The sequence below is a fragment of the Astyanax mexicanus genome, chromosome 12 (genome assembly GCF_023375975.1).
Source record: "Astyanax mexicanus isolate ESR-SI-001 chromosome 12, AstMex3_surface, whole genome shotgun sequence".
NCBI classification, from domain to species: domain Eukaryota; kingdom Metazoa; phylum Chordata; class Actinopteri; order Characiformes; family Acestrorhamphidae; genus Astyanax; species Astyanax mexicanus.
In genome coordinates, this window is record NC_064419.1 from 38,525,854 (window position 1) to 38,545,736 (window position 19,883).

Genomic DNA, 19,883 nt, shown 5'->3' on the forward strand with positions numbered 1-19,883 from the left:
TTTTTTGTTTTCAAATTTCTTCTTTTTTATTTCAGTCCCATCAGGATCATAATTCCAGGGTAATATACATTTTTAGACTTTTGCATTTTTTTCCTCTTGTAAAAAAGTAGGTTGGATTATATCAGATTTTTTTTTTTTACAAAATTCAAAAACTGTAAAACCTGAAAACTGAATAGAAATCTTTTTTGTGTTTTATGTATATCTAACGGTGAGGAACAGAAATTAAAAATTTGATCATTGGACGAATAATTGAAAACCCAAAATCTTCTTTAATACATAAAATCTGGCATCATCATGAAAACCTGGTTATATATATATATATATATATATATATATATATATATATATATATATATATTAGACATGAAAAAGAAAAAAATAGCTTTTTCTTTCTTCTTTTTCATGTCTACCCCAACAGGATACATTTTAATACATTGTCAGACTTTTCCAATTTTTCCTTTTATAAAATAGTAGGTTGGATTATACCATCAGATTTTATTACAAAATGTGAAAAAAAATGTGTTAAATCAGAAAACTGAATAGAAACGTTTTTTTCATGTATATCTGATCGTGAAAAACAGAAATGAAAAAAACTTGCACATTGGAAAATAATTGAAAACCTAATTTTTTCTGTAATATATAAAATGTAAAACATTAACTATTGAAATTTTACGCCCAATTTTGTATTTAAACGTTAGACTGACCTCTTTTCCACTGTATCTATATCTCATGTCTGTGTTTTAGACAGTGTTTGAAGTCTCAGGAGAGCTCCTCACTGTCAGAAACAGAGGCTTCGTATGCAAATTAGCGCCAGGGGCCGGCAGCCAATCAGGGGCGCGTCTGGGGCGCAGTTCTGGCAGTGCGCGGCCGCGATTGGCTGCTGCTTGGCCCGGTGTGGAGCTGTGGAGCTGCTGGGCTGCTAGGCTCCGCTCTGTGTAGAGATAGGGGGAGTGCTTGGGGGGCTTTTGTTCTTCAGTGAGTGGGGCAAAAAAGAAGAGGGCAGGTGTGGAAATAGGTGCTAGCGAGATATCAAGAAGAGTTGAGGGGCAAAAGGCGTTACGTTTTTATTGGGTTGGGTTTTATTGGTGAGTTTTGTGGAAGAGAGAAAGTACAGAGAATACAGAGGAGGAGGAGAAAAGGAGAGGGGGAACAAAAGTCTGGAGGGAGAAACAATAAAGGAGAAGAGGCTGATCTGCTGCTGCTGCTGCTGCTGTTCTCCTCCGCCTCCTCCAGTCTGATCACACACAGCCAGGCCAGCAGATCTGATCTGACCCGCTGATCTGATGCAGATCTGATGAATGATGAAGCCGCGCTGATACGGAGCTTCACTGCCACTAAAGGAGGCAAACAAATGAAAGAAGATCAGCGGAAGAGATGTGGAGCTAAACCTGCAGATCTCCCCCATCAGCAGCGCGTGAAGGAGCAGAGGAGAAGCCCCCCAGACTACACGGTAAGCCGGAGCATCGCCCCCCTTTGTAGCTAGCTGTACTTTCCGATGGAGCGATAGATATACAGCTATAGCTCGGAGCAGCAGCAGCAGGAGGAGGATAGCAGGATTTTAATCTCAGTTAAGCTCCTTTCTTCACTTCGTTCTCACTCCTCTAAGCGTGAAACCCGGTGGTCTTAATCTCATACAGTAGTGGGCTCAGTTTAAGGGGGCACACAGGCTCTACAAGGCACCATCAGCCACACACGAAGGACCTAGGATTATAATTAATATTGAAAAAGATTTGTGCACAGCACAACAGTTCAGCCATTCAGTCAGTGTAGCCTACTACTTTATTATAATTCCAGAAGAAATTAAAGAAAAAAAATGCAGGGGGAAATAATAAGACAAAGCAAAATGCAAATACTAACACAAAAAGCTTTTAGACGAGGGCATCAAATAACATGTACAAAGAATTTATAATAAATACAGTATCTTCCCAAAGTCTAATAAATCTCTGGCTGTAGAATGGACAGTGCTAAAAGCAGAACCCTGACCAATCACAAAGCTAACAAATATTAGCCCCGCCCTCTCTCACTTCTAACCTGAGCAACCCTAACCAGCCAGCTGGTGAGCAAACTAGCAAACTGTCTCTGAATGATAAATGGCTTGTTTTAATGATGTTTCACTTTTTTATTTCATAATATATAAATATGCATTAATTTATCAAAAAGGATTCATATTTATATAACAGGTCTTTTGTTTTCACAGCATTTCAATTTTATACCAACATATATAACAATATATTAATCAAATTTGTTTCTGAATTAACACATTGTTACAAACAATAAGTAAAGTTAATCTTTACTTTAAAGTATTTCTATACATTTTATATAGTTTTATGTAATATATTTTGCCATGTCTGCAGTGTTACCGGGTTAATTTGAATAATTATCTGAAGGGGTTAAAAAATGATACTTTTCGATAATTTAGAGCAAGCTAGTCGACCAGCAAGACCAAAAAAGTAAATGCATCATACACTAATCTGATCAAAAGCTGGTTAATGAGCGATCACAAAGGGTAACAAACATAGCTCCACCCACTCTTTGAGCCTGAGCAACCCTAACCATTCAGCTGGTTAGCTAACTAGCAAGCTTTCCAAATTTTTTCTAAGGGCGGATGTGGTCCCGGTGCGCCTTCTCCAAGGGTAAGTTTGGAAAAGTGTAAAAGCTGCTTTGTAGCAGCTAAAATCAGTGGTCTGGGGCTTGCTTCAAGTGGCTGTGCCAGGTTATAAGCTAAATGGATAATAACCGTCTCCTAATCGAATGGTCACTGGTTAAGAGGAGCTTCATGGTGGAATGTCATACACGCCTAAAGCGCCTTTCTTTGCCGCTCAAGTATATTTATCTAATATACTAAATATAATAAAATAATAATAAAAGTCAACCTCCAGCTAAAGCATTTATTAAACTACTCACAGAAAACGTATAGGATTATGTATTCAATCCACGATTCGGAAAAAAGTTCTCGTGTGTGAAAACAAACCAGCGATAATGAGCTCCTCTCCAAACAATCCTAGAATCAATTCTGGGAGCAGACTTATTTGTTCGGGTAAAGTGTGAAATGCGCTATTGTGTTATGTGTATGTTGCCATGGCAGTATAAACAAACTTTTGTTTACCAGTGATAGACAGCTGTCAGTCACGCATGTTCATTAGAACATAATAACCACACCTACTGAGTTATCAGGGAGGTCTGATAAGTGCAATTTGTCGATATTTGAGTGTTGAGTATTTTCTAAAAGTCACAAAATGTACAGCTTTTATCAAAAAGCACCACATGATGCAGCTCTTAAGTTACACTGAGCTGTTTTCACTCAGTACTCCAATTACACTCAGCTAACAAGTTGTTGTTTTTATTCCTTTAAAATGAATTCTGTTAAATCCGTTTTAAAATCAGGATTGTGTGTGAACACAGCAATAAGAACAGCTCCCCTATCCAGGAGATCAGATCAGATGAGCTGTAAGGCTGCTATCAGTGAGTCTGAGTGCTGTGTGCAGTGCTGGGTGCTGTTTCTGCAGTGTTGGTAGGTCCATGGCTGAACTGCAGCAGCAGCAGCTCAGCTAGTCAGCGCCATAGCACTATGCATTATTTATAAAGTTGGGCTGAAAGGCTGAAGGGAATGCAGGCAGGGCTGTGTTGGCGCTTCGCACAGACACTTCGCTCGCGCTGGGATGCCTAATTTGGAAGCCCATTGCCGCCAGGTACAAAATAAAGCATGCCCTCTCCCCCCCCTCCTCCTCTGTTCTCCTCTGTGTCTCTGTTTCTGACCGCTAACAGACTGTCTGAATGATAAATGGCTTGTTTTAATGATGTTTCACTTTTTTATTCTCAAAAAGGGTTAATATTTATATAACAGGCCTTTTGTGTTCGCAGCGTAGATGTTTCAATTTCATATAAACACTGTGTAGCAATGCATTTATCAAATACATATTCTGAATTAACACATTACTACAAATAGTAAGTAAAGTTAATCTTCTCTTTAAAAGTACTTTCTGTTCATTTGATACAGTTTTTAATGTGTTTTGCCATGTTGTGCCTAATTAAGTTGAATAATTATTTGAAGGGGTTAAATAACACTTTTTGATCATTTGAAGCAAGCTAGTCCACAAGCATGACCGAAAAAATTAAATGCATCATACATTTTGCTGATCAAAAACTGGTTAATCAGGTTGCTAACCAGCCCAAGGTATGTTTTCACCTGGATTACCAAATTTTTCAGCCATCTTGACTATCAAAACCAGCTACAAGCAAAAGCTTTTTAAAATTCAGTTCTTATGTTTGAGACACAATTCAATTTGTTTACGTTTTTGATGTAATAAGTAAATGTAAATGTTTTTTTCTAAAGCCAATTATTAAAGAGACAAAGAAAAAAAAGGTTAGAAAGGAAGTCTTTGTTTGAGACAAGTGGTGTTTCTTAATACCAATAATATAATATCTATCTATCTATCTATCTATCTATCTATCTATCTATCTATCTATCTATCTATCTATCTATCTATCTATCTATCTATCTATCTATCTATCTTTTGAGATAGTGTGTTATACAGAACAGTATAAACAATCTTTGTTTGTATCAAATTAAGTACATTTTGACAAATGTACTACCCATTTCTTCCCTGATTTCTTAAAGCAGAGCGAGGAGAAACTAAAAGCTTAATTATTGTGGGTCTGAACAGCATCTTTTGCCACTGTGTCTGTATGAGTCTGGTATATACAAGTGGATCAGACTCAGCAGTGATGCTGGAGTTTTTAAACACTGTGTTCTTTCAGACACTTCTACCTAGCAGCGACAGCGCCACCATTGAAACAAAAGCTCATCTGTTGCTGCACAGTATGTATGCAAAAGTATGCGTAAGTATAAGTATGCATAGAAAAAAAGGACTCCAGAAGTCACCAACTGATGCATCCTCGTTTTTTGGGGTGAAGCACAAATTGGGCAACCGGAAACAATTGGCAGATTGTATTGTAATGCAAAGAAAAAAACACACAAGACTGCATATTGAGACATGGCGTAAAAGTCTAAAGAAATCAATGGCTGTCTGAAACGTGAAGTATCTAGCTAAATAATGGCAGTGTGGACAGTTTACAGCTAGACATGAACGTTTAGCTGTGTATTATTATCTAATGATATTTTAACTCAGTACAATAGAAGGTTAGATGACTAGCCTTATTAGATTAGATTAGTTAGATTAATAACTTCGATTCAGACATGACTGGGTTTCTTCCCGTCTCAGAATACTGTCTGAGTAAGCAGCATTTCTTACATTTCAGACACTATTTAGCCATTGTTTTAAATATGAAGTCAAATTGTGGAGAAAAAAAATCTTAACAAAGATGGCCATTATGTCAAGTGTGTCTCAAAGTGTGTCTCAAACTCAGTTGGTTTGTAGCACCTGACAACTGACAGGTTCTGGCTTCTGAGAATAGCACAGCTGTCTGTGCAGAGCTGTGTATTGGCAAGAACATGGCAAAACTATATGTATCACATTACAGGACATACGATTTAATGTATTGGGATATATTACACTACTTTGTACAAGATGGCTCAACAGGCTGGTGAGGAAAGCTGGTTCTGTGCTGGGATTAAAGTTGGAGTCCTTTAACACCACTGGCAGATAGGAAAGCCCTCAGCAAGCTGCTGAACATCATGGACAATGTTAACCACCCTCTGCACAGCACCATCACCAGGCAAAGGAGCTCATTCAGCGGCAGACTGTTGTCCCAGTCCTACTCCATGGACAGACTGAGGAGGTCTTTTGTCCCTCAGGCCATAAGACTGTTCATCTATCTATCTGACATGCTGATTTTTAAATCACATTTTATGAAAACACAGAGTAAGAGTTAGGGTAATAAAAAACACACCATACACAGAATGCATCAAATCTGATTAAAAGAAATTTGACTTATTATCAAGTGAGAACAGTGTGATCTGAAGACACTGCTGTCTAAAATTCTGAACCACTGTCTGACACCAATCCAATTACAATCATTAGAGTATTTTTGAGAATTTATAGAATATTGCAAAATGTAGTACTTTGATATTTGAAATGTTCTATCCCTAATAAGCAGCAAGTAATCAAGGCATACTATTTTGAAGAAACTGACTATAGAAGGCAATTCCTGACAGATAGAGAAGAACAGAATTGCCAGTTTTTTCCTCTCCACCTGTTGGGAATTCGCAAAGTGGAAATCTGAAGTGCACACAGGCTAATGCCTTTCAACAGTGAAGATCTGCTTACATAACAGCATTTTGGCTGAAGGCTTAACACTCGTAGATTGCAATCTTGTCATTGAAGATGAGTTGCTTTGGCCAGGGTGCCCCAGAGACACTTATCAGGGGGCCTTTCATAAAAGTGAATCATAGGGCGGCTCGTTCGCTAACTGTATTTCTAAGATAACGTCAGATTAACGAAACATTAGGTACAGTATATGTGCCAATTGATGTAACAACAAGTGGTATGATGTCATGATTATCTTTACTGTAAACATACCTACTCTATATATATTACTGATTAGTCTCTAATGGTCTTTCTCTCTATTTTCTGTCTCTCTCTTAGGAAAGGAATGCATGCCAATGCTCACAGATAGCTGCATACGGAGCATGGAGGTGAAAGGCCAGCTCAGACACAGAGACGGCAAGTAGAGGCTCTTAGATTACACCCTGATTACATCAGGTTTATCCCCTGATCAGTTCAGTGCCAGCAGCCCAGCATCAAGGAGGCAGCAAGTGCAGTGCAAGGCTATTATAGTGCAAACAGTAGGGGGGAAATGTTATATGGACATAAAATGTGATGTGTGATCACGCTGTTGGATATCTGAATATCAATGTGAATAATTATACTAAATAAGGGATTTTTTTCCAATATTGAACATACTACAAATTTAGTGTTTTTTTTTTGCTGAATATATTTTGCTGTGGTGGATTATCACTGCAAAATGATTGTTGCCACTGCTTCAGAATTGTATCCAATTCTGCAGAAAGCTTTCAATTTTATTGAAACAGTGGATGCAGAAGACAAGGTAAGGTATTTCATATGTGTCTCAAAGTCAAAGTCAAAGTGTTTTTTATTGTCATTTCAGCTATATACAGAGTACACAGTGAAACGAAACAACGTTCCTCCAGGGACCATGGTGCACATAAACACAGTGTATACAGAACAATAGTGCAACAGTACAAAAGTGCAGACAGACAATACAACACAATACAGAAAAAGAATAATAAATAACAAGACAGTGTGCAAATTATGCAGTGTGCAAAAAAGACCAGTGAGGTAGTAATTACCTCTATTACACAGTGTGCAATAGAGTCCAGTGAGGTAGTAGGGTTTTTAGTGCTTTCCATTTTCTGGGGTAAGTGGGGTAAGAGTGTGTGTGCATGTACAGAAAAACCATCAGTTCAGTCTCTGCAGTTGAGGAGTCTGATGGCTTGGGGGTAGAAGCTGTTGCAGAATCTGGTCGTGCTGGACCGGATGCTGCGGGATGCTTCCCGAAGGCAGGAGGGAGAACAGTTTGTGTGAGGGATGGGTGGGGTCATTCACAATGCTAGTTGCTTTGCAAATGCTGCGGGTGGTGTAGATGTCCTTGATGGAGGGGAGAGAGACGCCAATGATCCTCTCAGCTGTCCTCACAATACACTGGAGGGTCTTGCGGTCAGAGACGGTGCAGGTCCCAAACCAGGCAGTGATGCAGCTGCTCAGGATGCTCTCAATGGTCCCTCTATAGAAGAGTGTGAGGATGGGTGGAGGGAGACGGGCCTTTCTCAGCTTCCGAAGGAAGTAGAGACGCTGCTGGGCTTTCTTGGCTGTAGAGCTGGTGTTCAGGGTCCAGGTGAGGTTATCTGCTAAGTGGACACCAAGGAACTTGGTGCTCTTAACAATCTCCACAGAGGACCCGTCGATGTTGAGTGGAGAGTGGGTGTGTTGTGCTCTCCTGAAGTCAACAACCATTTCCTTTGTCTTGTCCACATTCAGGTGAAGGTTGTTGACTGTACACCAGTCTGTCAGCCGCTGCACCTCCTCTCTGTATGCTGACTCGTCGCCTTTGGTGATGAGACCCAGCACGGTTGTATCATCGGTGAACTTGATAAAGCTGTTAGAACTGTGTGAACAGCAGAGGACTCAGGACACTGCCCTGGGGGGCCCCAGTGTTCAGTGTGATGGTGCTGGAGGTGCTGCCCCCGAACCGGACTGACTGGGGTCTCCCCGTCAGAAAGTCCAGGATCCAGTTGCAGAGGGGGGTGTTGAGGCCGAGCGAGCTTAGCTTCCTGGTGAGGTTCTGTGGGATGATGGTGTTGAATGCTGAACTGAAGTCTATAAACAGCATTCTGACGTAAGTGTCCTTCTTCTCCAGGTGGGTGAGGGAGAGATGAAGGGTGGTGGTGATGGCATCGTCCGTGGAGCGAAAGAAAAAGAAATAGATATATACACAAAATAAATATGAAAGGATTCACGTTTTATATGGAAAAAAACTCTCTGGTCACTAGTTTTGACAATTATCATTGCATTAGTGGGCTGGGTCTGAGCATCTGAGGGTCTGTAGTTTATGTAGTTTATGCCCATATTTGGTGTTTCATGTCTAAGCTGATTTTCTCAATGGGCAGAATGAAATAGTTTTTTTTTATTGCCTCCATCGCAGTCTGTGGTAAATAAATTTGTTCAAAACCCTATACGTTTTATTTTGTGTACATTTTTCTCCTGACCATTACTGGATCTTCTAAAAAATGAAATTGTTTAAAAGTAATAATAAAAATGTAAGTAACACAGGCTACACTGCTCAACCTGACCAGACTGAAAGTGGAATACTTTAATACTTTAAATACTTTAATGGTCATCAGTGAGGAAGATGTATAATCAAAATTTTGATACGACAAGACCTCAACAGCTGGTGTTATGCCTCAGATAGCCTACTCGCCTTCTGTGTTAGATTGTGTGAATGTTAGCATGTTGCTAACAGTCGATATGCTAATAGCCGCAATGCTAACAACAGCCCTCCTATTTGGCTCTGTTTGTGCACCATAGTGCAGTTGGATTTGTTGTTTTCTAAGGCTTAGGTCTATTGTTAGATGTATTTATCATGAAACTCAAATCACATAAATCTGAGCAAGAGGTAGTAGATAGACCTTCGGAAAAACCTTTGGAGTTTTTACAGCCCAAGATTTTTAGATTCCATGGTTGTTTCCTACGGTGTTCCATGCTCTGACTGGCTGTGGGATATATGTTGCTATGGAAAGACTTTTCCTGCACAGGGCCACTGTTCCAGCGTTCCACCCAGCGCTGGGCCCTCTTCACTTTGATAGGCGGCACATATGAGGAGCGCTCTGTAATTTAAGGGGCTTCAATCCTAGAGGAAATTTCAATCCAGCAGGCACATTAAAGATGACTGTAATCATCATCCATTTTGGTTTCACGCTGTAATCTCCTTAGAACTACTTCAAACATCTCCACACGTGCTGTTTTAGAGCAATTTCATGCGTAACGGTTCAGTACATTTTCATATAGTTCTCCATATCAAAGGCTGGTGTTTTTGTTTCGTGGTTACACACTTAAACAGTAACATGATCTATCTAATACTGCTATTATAATTTACACTGATCAAGCATTAGCTTTTATTCATATTTCAGGTCCACTGATCATAAAGGACACTTTGTAGTTCTATAATTACAGACTGTAGTCCTGTATCTGTTTCTCTGCATACTTTATTATCCTCCTTCCATCCTATTCTTCAATGGTGTGGACCGCACAGGGTAGACCACCATAGAGCAGCTATTATTTGGGTGGTGGGTCATTCTCGGTGCTGCAGTGACTCTGGCATGGTGGTGGTGTATAAGGTGTTAGTGTTTGTTGTGCTGGTACAACAAAGTGACAGAGTGGATCAGACACAGCAGTGCTGCTGGAGTTTTTAAACACTGTATACACCTACTGTCCACTTCATTAGACACTCCTACTTAGCTGCTCCACGTGAGATGATTCTAACAGTCACTGGTGGATTCTAACAGTTGCTGGTGGTCTCTAAAGGTCATCAGTGGATTCTAACAGTTGCCAGTGAATTCTAACAGTTCCTGGTGGTCTCTAAAGGTCTAATGTGGATTCTAGCGGTCGCCAGTGGATTCTAACAGTTGCTGGTGGTCTCTTCAGGTCATCGGTGGATTCTAACAGTTGCCAGTGAATTCTAACAGTTCCTGGTGGTCTCTAAAGGTCTAATGTGGATTCTAGCGTTCGCCAGTGGATTCCAACAGTTTCCGGTGGTCTCTAAAGGTCGTTGGTGGTTTCTAACAGTTGCCGGTGGATTCTAACAGTTGCTGGTGGTCTCTAAAGGTTGTCAGTGGATTCTAACGGTCGCCAGAAGATTCTAACAATTGCTGGTGGTCTCTTCAGGTCATCGGTAGATTCTAACAGTTGCAAGTGAATTCTAACAGTTGGTCTCTAAAGGTTGATTGTGGATTCCAACAGTTTCCGGTGGACTCTTAAGGTCGTCGGTGGTTTCTAACGGTCGCCGGTGGATTCTAACAGTTTCCGATGGTCTCTAAAGTTCGTGGGTGGATTCTAACGGTTGCTGGTGGATTCTAATAGTTGCTGGTGGTCTCTAAAGATCGTTGTGGATTCTAACGGTCGCCGGAGGTCTCTAAAGGTCATCAGTGGATTCTATCAGTTGCCGGTGGTGTCTAAAGGTTGTCGGTGGATTCTAGCAGTCTCCAGTGGATCTTAACAGTTGCTGGTGGTCTTCAACAGCTCCCAGTACACACCAAAGGATGCAGCCGACTCTATCGGCTGCTGGTAGACTCTAAAGGCTACGTCTAGCTTAAAGTATTATATCAGAAGAAAAATTTTAAGTTAGAGACAGAAGCTCATCTGTTGCTGCAAAGTTTGTGTTGGTCATCCTCTAGTCCTTTATCAGTGATCCCAAGACGTTGCACACAGGACTCTGTTGGTGGGCTATTTCCAGCCCGTCAGTGACAATAAGGTGTTTAAAAACTCCAGCAGCACTGCTGTGTCTGATCTAGTTATACCAGCTCAACACACACTACTAACACCTCATACACCACTACCATGTCAGAATCACTGCATTGCTGAGAATAATGACCCACCACCCAAATATTAGGTGCTCTGTGGTGGTTTTCTCTCCTGTGTGGTCCTTACCATTAAAGAACATGGTGAAAGGAGGATAGTTATAAAGTACTCAGAGAACCAGATACAGGACTACAGAAAAAAGGAGGTGGTCATAACATCAGTTGATTGCTTGATTGGTGTTTATTATATTTTATAATGATAATCTATGTTTTCTACCCCAACAGCCTCTCTCAGGCAGTGCCCGGTGGCTCCCCTATGAACGATGGCCAGGCAGAACCCCTCCCTGTTCAGGTATGGCTTCGACCTGGGCGGACACTTCCAGGACCTGCGGCCTCTGGGCACGGGCGTTTCCGGCCTGGTCCTGTCGGCGCTGGACCGGCGCAGTGGGCAGCGGGTGGCCGTGAAGAAGCTGGTGCTGCAGGACGCGGTCAGTCTGAAGCACGCTCTGCGAGAGGTGAAGATCACACGGAGGATCCAGCATGAGAACGTGGTGAGAGTGTACGAGGTGCTGGGGCCGTACGGCCGGCCGCTGCCCCGCGACCTCTCCCAGCTCACGGCTCTGTACATAGTGCAGGAGCTGATGGAGACCGACCTGAGCCGCATCCTGGAGCAGGGGCCGCTGCTGGCCGAGCACGCCACCCTGCTCTTCTACCAGCTCCTCCGAGGCCTCAAGTTCATCCACTCGGCGAACGTGCTCCATCGTGACCTGAAGCCCGCCAACGTTTTCATCAATACCGAACAGCTGCTGCTGAAGATCGGCGACTTTGGGCTGGCACGCATCGTAGACCCACACTACTCGCACAAGGTAAAGTGCAGTGAATTCTGCAACTTTTAGACTCATACAGGCTACTCATACACTGACATGCTACTAAATATCATATGCCATGGCCTTTTCCATGTCGCATGAAAGCTAAAGAGAATGCTCCACTGAATATTGATCAGATTTCTTAAAAAAAAAATTACACATTCACTCTGTTTGCATGGACACATTTAGCCAGATGTCACCAGTCACAATCTTTAGCGGCTAATCGTTAATAGTAATGCTAATACTGCTCCAGCAGTGCCAGCTGGGGTTAGCAGCAAGTTACATGCTGAAAATACTCATGTCCAAACGTTCAAAGAGCTGGCACAGTTAGCGGGTAATGCTAATGCTGCTCCAGCAGTGCTTGCCAGGGTTAGCAACAGACTACAGGCCGATGTAGTCTGTAGATGAAGTGCAGTAAATTCTGCGACTTTTAGACTCATACAGGCTACTCATACACTGACATGCTACAAGTTATGGGACAGGAACTAATATAAATGTCCATGGCTTTTTCCATGTTGCATGAAAGCTAAGGAATGTTGCACTGAATATTAATCATATTTCTTCAGAAATCACTTCTTTACTTTGTTTGAATAAACAATTTTAGCCAGATGTTGCCAATACAGTCATGACTACCCATTGTGCTGTCCACTGTGGATGGTAATGCCGTCTCCAAGCTATTCCCATTACACACATGACAATGTGGATTGAGGAATGTTAATTTCCAGCACTTCCAAACTTCAGAAATAGAATATCCCATCCATACGGCACCTACTTTACCAGGCTAAAGAAAGATTTGTTGCCATAATGTGAATGTGAGATCTGCACTTTTCAGGGCTATGTGGACATATCATACCTGATCATTTTTAAATCAAGATTTGTGTCACTTTTATATGTGATCCTAGATTGGATACATATCCATTTTGTTGACGTGCAACATGTGAATGTGAATGGTCAGCAAAGGTGTCAAAGTTATTGACATTCATTACTGAGGTAGAAGTATAAATACTAGGGGTTAAAAATGATTCTGTATCACCTCAAGCTTTTTACTCCAGTAAAAGTGAAAATTGCTGGTTTTAAAACTACTTAAAGTATAAAAGTACCATATTTTTTGCACTATAAGGTGCACTGCATTATAAGGAGCACAATTAATAAATGTCTATTTTCTGGTCTATTTTTATACATAAGGCACGCTGGACTCTAATAAGGCACAGCGGTGTCGGCACGTTTTCCTTCTAATTCAGCAGGTCTCACCGCTGGGTGGTGAGACCTAAACTAAGTAAAAAGAATTGTAATTCTTAGAAAAAAAAAACATTTCAGATGAGTCAGGCAAGTCAAGCAAGCACTGTATCTTAAAATGATTTCTCTCCTGAAAACTGTTTATTTATTTGATTTAATTGCTTCCATTTATTTACAGTAAGCTTAGATTTATAGATTTCTACTAAAGCTGGAGCATTAGCATTATCAGCTAATTGTTAACGGTAATGCTAACGCTGCTCCAGCAGTGCTAGCCAAGGTCGATAATACTCACCTCTGGAAGGCCTCATTTTAATGTAGTGGTTCATCACACAACGTAACACTCGTGATTCCTCCCTGTTTTATCTGATCATAAATTACTATTATACTTTGTTTTTCCTTCACAACAAACAATAAAACATTGCTGAAATTGAGTCAGAATCTGGCAGGCAGTATAGAATTATTCAGAGCGCAGCAGTGTGGCAAAACAACAGAGGTGGTGTGCATAAATGTAGTAATGTAGTGTGCATAGAGATTCTAATCTAACATGTCTGCACATCCCTGAAACAATTAAACGTGTCACATTCAAGCAAAAAAACTGACAAATTATATCAGAAGCATTTTCTAGATGTTTAAAAGAATCAAGACAATCACTTTCTTAATCCTTATCCTTGAAAAATACAGGGAAAAAAAAGAGTTAACCAGTATGTGTTTGCTCAGTACTGTAAACGTAAGGCATATCTTGGCCTCAATATGTCTCAGTATGTTCTTAATATGGTATTTTAGTCCATTCCATGCAGTCCCACTGACCTGAATGTTTTGGTGTTTTCCCTGTTCTAGCACACTTGATCCAGTCCAATCCAATAAGCTAAAGAATGGGTGTGTTAAAGTAGGGGAAACTCACACAAACTCAACTCAAACATACAGGGACTAAACAGGACTGGAAAACAGTGGCCTATGTGCTCTGGGTTGTGTTTAATTTACATCCACAACAGACTTTCTCAAGAGTCTTTGAGAAACAAGCATGAGAAACTGGAGGATCTCTGGTTTATCAACAAATGTGAAAGAGCGATTGGAATAGATTTGCATATTTTCTTTCTCTATAGTGCATAATATCATTAAACGAGTCAAGGAATCTAAGTGTGTAAAGGACAACGGTGCAAGTCTAAACTGAACACCTGTACTCTTCAAACAGTCAGATTGCACTGTATCAGGAAACCTATATACAGCCTATATATATATAGGCTATATATATATATATAGCCTATAACAATAGCTGATAGAACCACATGGACAAGAGATTATTTTTTAAACCCTTTTCAAAGCTACATTTAGAAATTCCAATTAAAGCTCTACTGTGCATTATGTTAACCATGTCCAGAAGTGGAATTGATTTCTTTGGGCTCAGACACATCAGGAATTAACCATCACACAGTAGAAACCTGTTTTGTCTTCAAATTAGTATTTTAGATCATATTTGGAAGAAACAGACATTGGCTTTGGCCCAAAGACAAAAAGAACTATCTTGACTGTTATTAGCAACAAGTTGATCCAGTTAAGCCAATAAACCATACAGTCCAAACAATCATTAAAGGTTTACCAGTGTGTTTTGTTAATACTGTAAATTTCAAGGGACATCTTGGCCTGAAAAATGTAAAAATATGTACAAACTATGGTATTTTAAGCCCATTTAATGCAGTGCAACTGACCTGTGTCACACCCTTGTCCTGTTTCTTGTCAGCCTCCATGTTTTTTCCCCCTCCTTTGTTTGTTGTCATGGCTCTCGTGTCTCTCCTTGGCCGTTTCTCAATACACAAGTACACAAGTCTGTACTCCCGTACTTGTGAAGAACGGACTTGGGAAGTTCAGATTGCGAGTGCGGACTGCCAAGAACAGGAGGAAGCGGGGCGGTTGTTGTGTATATGGAACAGCTGTATACTTAATGACGTCACCGTCTTAGAGGAGCAGAAAGCGTTGTTCCGAAAACATAGGAGAACATTTTCACCTAGCCACTTTCTTAACAAATAACAAATAACAAATAAACCACATATGCAAGTCTAAACCCCTACATTCTCGCCTAAAAATAACTTAAAACATTATTTTAGCACACAGCAGTACTGTTCTGAAAACGTACAGGTGCTTACAGGTATGTGCCTTCTTATCCTGCATTGCGCTGATACTGCTGCGAGGTGCATTCTGGGTTATCGGGCTGTAAGAAGTCCACACAAGTCACCTTCCATGCATCCTCGATAAAGTGGGAGGAGCAAGAACACATCCGGGTATTAGTTGTGTACTTGGCTAACTGCGATCTTCTGAATTGGAACAGTTCTTGGGCTGCGACTGATGACGTTTCACGAGTCCACAAGAACACAAGTACAGACAAGAACGCAGATTGAGAAACGGCCCTTGTATGGAAGTAAAACAGTGTCACCAGACTTTGAATTTTAAAAGCACTTGAATTTTTAGCACTGAATTATTTTACATTGAATTATTGCATGTGATTTTTTTTGCCTCTGAATTAAACACTTTAATTTTTCAGTATATCATTTTCACTTATTTTATTTTAATGTAAAAAAAATTCAAAAGCAAAAATTCAAGTTTAAAAAATTCAATTAAAATAAATTCAGGTTGCTGAAATTCGACCTGTCAAATTCGACCTGCCAAATTCGACTGCTAAAATACAACGCTCAAAATTCGCTGTCAACATCCGGGACACACAGGATGAGCAATCGATTCAGTCTTCAATCGAGCCAACAACCAGCCAATCACATCACGCTCCGAAGATCACGTGACAGGTAGCGCCTCACGGCTCAGAGCCGCTCAACGCGAGTCACAGCCCCCTCCGCTGCTCCTCTCGAGAAGGTGAGTGTAAAACAGCTGAGAACAGGGCATTTACCTCACCACTGTGGCCATGTAATATCACTTAAACGGTGTAGAAATCCTCACTTTAACCACGGTTTGCTCTGTGGTTTGTAAACATATTAAATTAAGATAGATATCCAGATATACCTTAAACTAACTAAATAAATAAAGCTCCTCTGTTCATTTCAGAAAGAGCTTCAAACACGAACACTAGATCAATTATTTATAAATACAGTCAGACTGTGTGGAAGATAATTACTACTGTAGAATCTGAGATGGTAACTTAGTTTGCTAAATTATAGCTACCTATCTTGCTAGTTAGCTGTGGGACTGTGCGATTATAGACAAGATACTACCTAGTTAGCGGTTTGTTTAGCAATACCTTATTTACACTTTGCTGCAAAGTATGTTGCTTAGTGTAATGGCCACTGTCTAAATAAATATATTGAGCTATATTACACTTACTGTACCCCTCTCAGGCTGGTCGTCTCATTAAATATAGGAGATTTATGACAATTGCTTTTTGTCTCTTTACTAACTAATTTAACAGAGATAATTTAAGATATGACCATTATTTATTTTATGATATTAATTTTAATGTTTATATTTAATATATATTTTATACATTTATTAACAATTCAACTCAGGCTTTTACTGAGGATATCAACAGTAAATAATAGTCCTAAAATGCTTGTGTAATTAAGATACAGCATGATTAGTCCTGTTTACTAGTGCATCTCAGAAGTGAAAAATATATATTTGTGTTTAATATCGTTCAGTAAACGGTCACCTTATGTTTAAAGCGACACATTTAACTTTTTTTATTTTAAGTTTAAACTACATATTCTTGTAAAGTGGGGTAATTCTGGTTTAATGAACTTTTAGCCAGGTAAAAATGATTTGGAATATGTCACTTTACATGTAGTGTAATGTATAATTTCTGTTAAATTATGATATTCTCATGATCTTCAGATTTTCTGAGATGCATTAGTAATTGGTTTGTGCCAAAACCAATGCAATAATAATTGCAAAAATGTTTTATATAAATATAAATGAAGTAAATACTGAATCCAAACAACACCAAGTTTAACACAGTCATATTTCTTGTCTTCATTTTCTTAAACAGGATATTTTCTCCCAGAAAAAGAAAGGATAATAAAAGTCAAAGTCAAAAGTCAAAGTGGTTTTTATTGTCATTTCAGCTATATACAGAGTACACAGTGAAACGAAACAACGTTCCTCCAGGGACCATGGTGCACATAAACACAGTGTATACAGAACAATAGTGCAACAGTACAAAAGTGCAGACAGACAATACAACACAATACAGACAAAGAATAATAAATAACAAGACAGTGTGCAGTGGGGTAAGAGTGTGTGTGCATGTACAGAAAAACCATCAGTTCAGTCTCTGCAGTTGAGGAGTCTGATGGCTTGGGGGTAGAAGCTCTTGCAGAATCTGGTCGTGCTGGACCGGATGCTGCGGGATGCTTCCCGAAGGCAGGAGGGAGAACAGTTTGTGTGAGGGATGGGTGGGGTCATTCACAATGCTGGTTGCTTTGCGGATGCTGCGGGTGGTGTAGATGTCCGTGATGGAGGGGAGAGAGACGCCAATGATCCTCTCAGCTGTCCTCACAATACGCTGGAGGGTCTTGCGGTCAGAGACGGTGCAGGTCCCAAACCAGGCAGTGATGCAGCTGCTCAGGATGCTCTCAATGGTCCCTCTATAGAAGAGTGTGAGGATGGGTGGAGGGAGACGGGCCTTTCTCAGCTTCCGGAGGAAGTAGAGACGCTGCTGGGCTTTCTTGGCTGTAGAGCTGGTGTTCAGGGTCCAGGTGAAGTTATCTGCTAAGTGGACACCAAGGAACTTGGTGCTCTTAACAATCTCCACAGAGGACCCGTCGATGTTGAGTGGAGAGTGGGTGTGTTGTGCTCTCCTGAAGTCAACAACCATTTCCTTTGTCTTGTCCACATTCAGGTGAAGGTTGTTGACTGTACACCAGTCTGTCAGCCGCTGCACCTCCTCTCTGTATGCTGACTCGTCGCCTTTGGTGATGAGACCCAGCACGGTTGTATCATCGGCGAACTTGATAAAGCTGTTAGAACTGTGTTTTGCAGCACAGTCATGAGTCAGCAGGGTGAACAGCAGAGGACTCAGGACACTGCCCTGGGGGGCCCCAGTGTTCAGTGTGATGGTGCTGGAGGTGCTGCCCCCGAACCGGACTGACGGGGGTCTCCCCGTCAGAAAGTCCAGGATCCAGTTGCAGAGGGGGGTGTTGAGGCCGAGCGAGCTTAGCTTCCTGGTGAGGTTCTGTGGGATGATGGTGTTGAATGCTGAACTGAAGTCTATAAACAGCATTCTGACGTAAGTGTCCTTCTTCTCCAGGTGGGTGAGGGAGAGATGAAGGGTGGTGGTGATGGCATCGTCCGTGGAGCGATTGGGACGATACGCAAACTGCAGGGGGTCCAGTGAAGAGGGCAGTCGTGTCTTGATGTTCCTCATGACTAGCCTCTCGAAGCACTTCATGATGATGGGTGTAAGTGCAACGGGACGGTAGTCATTGAGGCAGGACACTGCGGACTTCTTCGGCACGGGAACGATGGTGGTGGACTTGAGGCATGTTGGGACAGTGGCGCTGCACAGGGAGATGTTGAAGATGTCTGTGAGAATATCTGTCAGCTGGTCTGCGCACTCCCTGAGCACTCTGCCGGGGATGTTGTCTGGTCCTGCAGACAACATCCCACAGGTAGGTAATGTTCTTAAAATGTTTAATTATATTCATGTATCAAATGCAGTAATTTTTCAAGTTTCTTTTGTATTCCACAGGTTTCCTTTCTCCAAACTTTTAAAGAACAAATAAAGAAATCCAATTTCATGCAGTCTGTGCTGTGTTTATTTGATTTATTTACATGTGCCATGTTCTGTTTTTCTTTAGTTGTTTACATGTGTTCTGTATTTTTTTGTGTGTTTTAGGCAGCCTCCCTATATTCTGGCACATCATATCATGTTCATCTTGTTTGTATAAATAAAAAAAGCTGTTGCAAATAATGTGGTTCCTATTCATAATCCAAATAATTCTGCATAAAATCTTCAAGTGGTGACTTCAGAATATGGACAGATCTTTGTATTCTTTGACTTCGTTCTTTTCGTGGTGAACTCTCCATAGCTGCAAGCTGAAACTTCTCCATCTTCTTTTCAACCTTAAATAAAAACATCAGATTCACTTTTAGCGACAGCATTTACAAAATGTGATAATTATTATTAACATAAAACATTTAATAAATATTACTAATAATACTCTCTCATGGGTTGCAATATTTGATTCTCATTTATTAACATAAATTAAGTATAAAAGACATCACTAATAAATATTGCACTGATTACAAATTAGATAATGCCCACACATACATTTAGACCTAGTTACCAGCCTGAGAGGTATATAGTAATTGTAATAAATCTCCTTTATTTAATGAGAGGACCAGCCTGAGAGGGGTACAGTAAGTGTAATATAGCTCAATATATTTATTTAGACAGTGGCCATTACACTAAGCAACATACTTTGCAGCAAAGTGTAAATAAGGTATTGCTAAACAAACCGCTAACTAGGTAGTATCTTGTCTATAATCGCACAGTCCCACAGCTAACTAGCAAGATAGGTAGCTATAATTTAGCTAACTAAGTTACCATCTCAGATTCTACAGTAGTAATTATCTTCCACACAGTCTGACTGTATTTATAAATAATTGATCTAGTGTTCGTGTTTGAAGCTCTTTCTGAAATGAACAGAGGAGCTTTATTTATTAAGTTAGTTTAAGGTATATCTGGATATCTATCTTAATTTAATATGTTTACAAACCACAGAGCAAACCGTGGTTAAAGTGAGGATTTCTACACCGTTTAAGTGATATTACATGGCCACAGTGGTGAG

General features: G+C 40.5%; 1 protein-coding gene across 2 annotated transcripts in view; it reads left to right on the forward strand.

Moving 5' to 3' along the window:
• The first annotated feature begins 906 nt into the window (after nt 1–906).
• The window catches only part of mapk4 (mitogen-activated protein kinase 4), a 41,623-nt gene continuing 22,646 nt past the window's right edge, over nt 907–19,883 (forward strand). Inside the window, exons 1-3 of one of the 2 annotated variants that reach the window (XM_022671096.2) lie at nt 908–1,450; nt 6,546–6,623; nt 11,279–11,859. In XM_022671096.2, the coding sequence (XP_022526817.2) occupies nt 11,317–11,859 (543 nt within the window). In that variant the 5' untranslated portion in view covers nt 908–1,450; nt 6,546–6,623; nt 11,279–11,316. Of the gene's footprint in view, nt 1,451–6,545; nt 6,624–11,278; nt 11,860–19,883 lie in introns of both variants that reach the window. The other variant, XM_049485587.1, reaches the window with a different exon arrangement.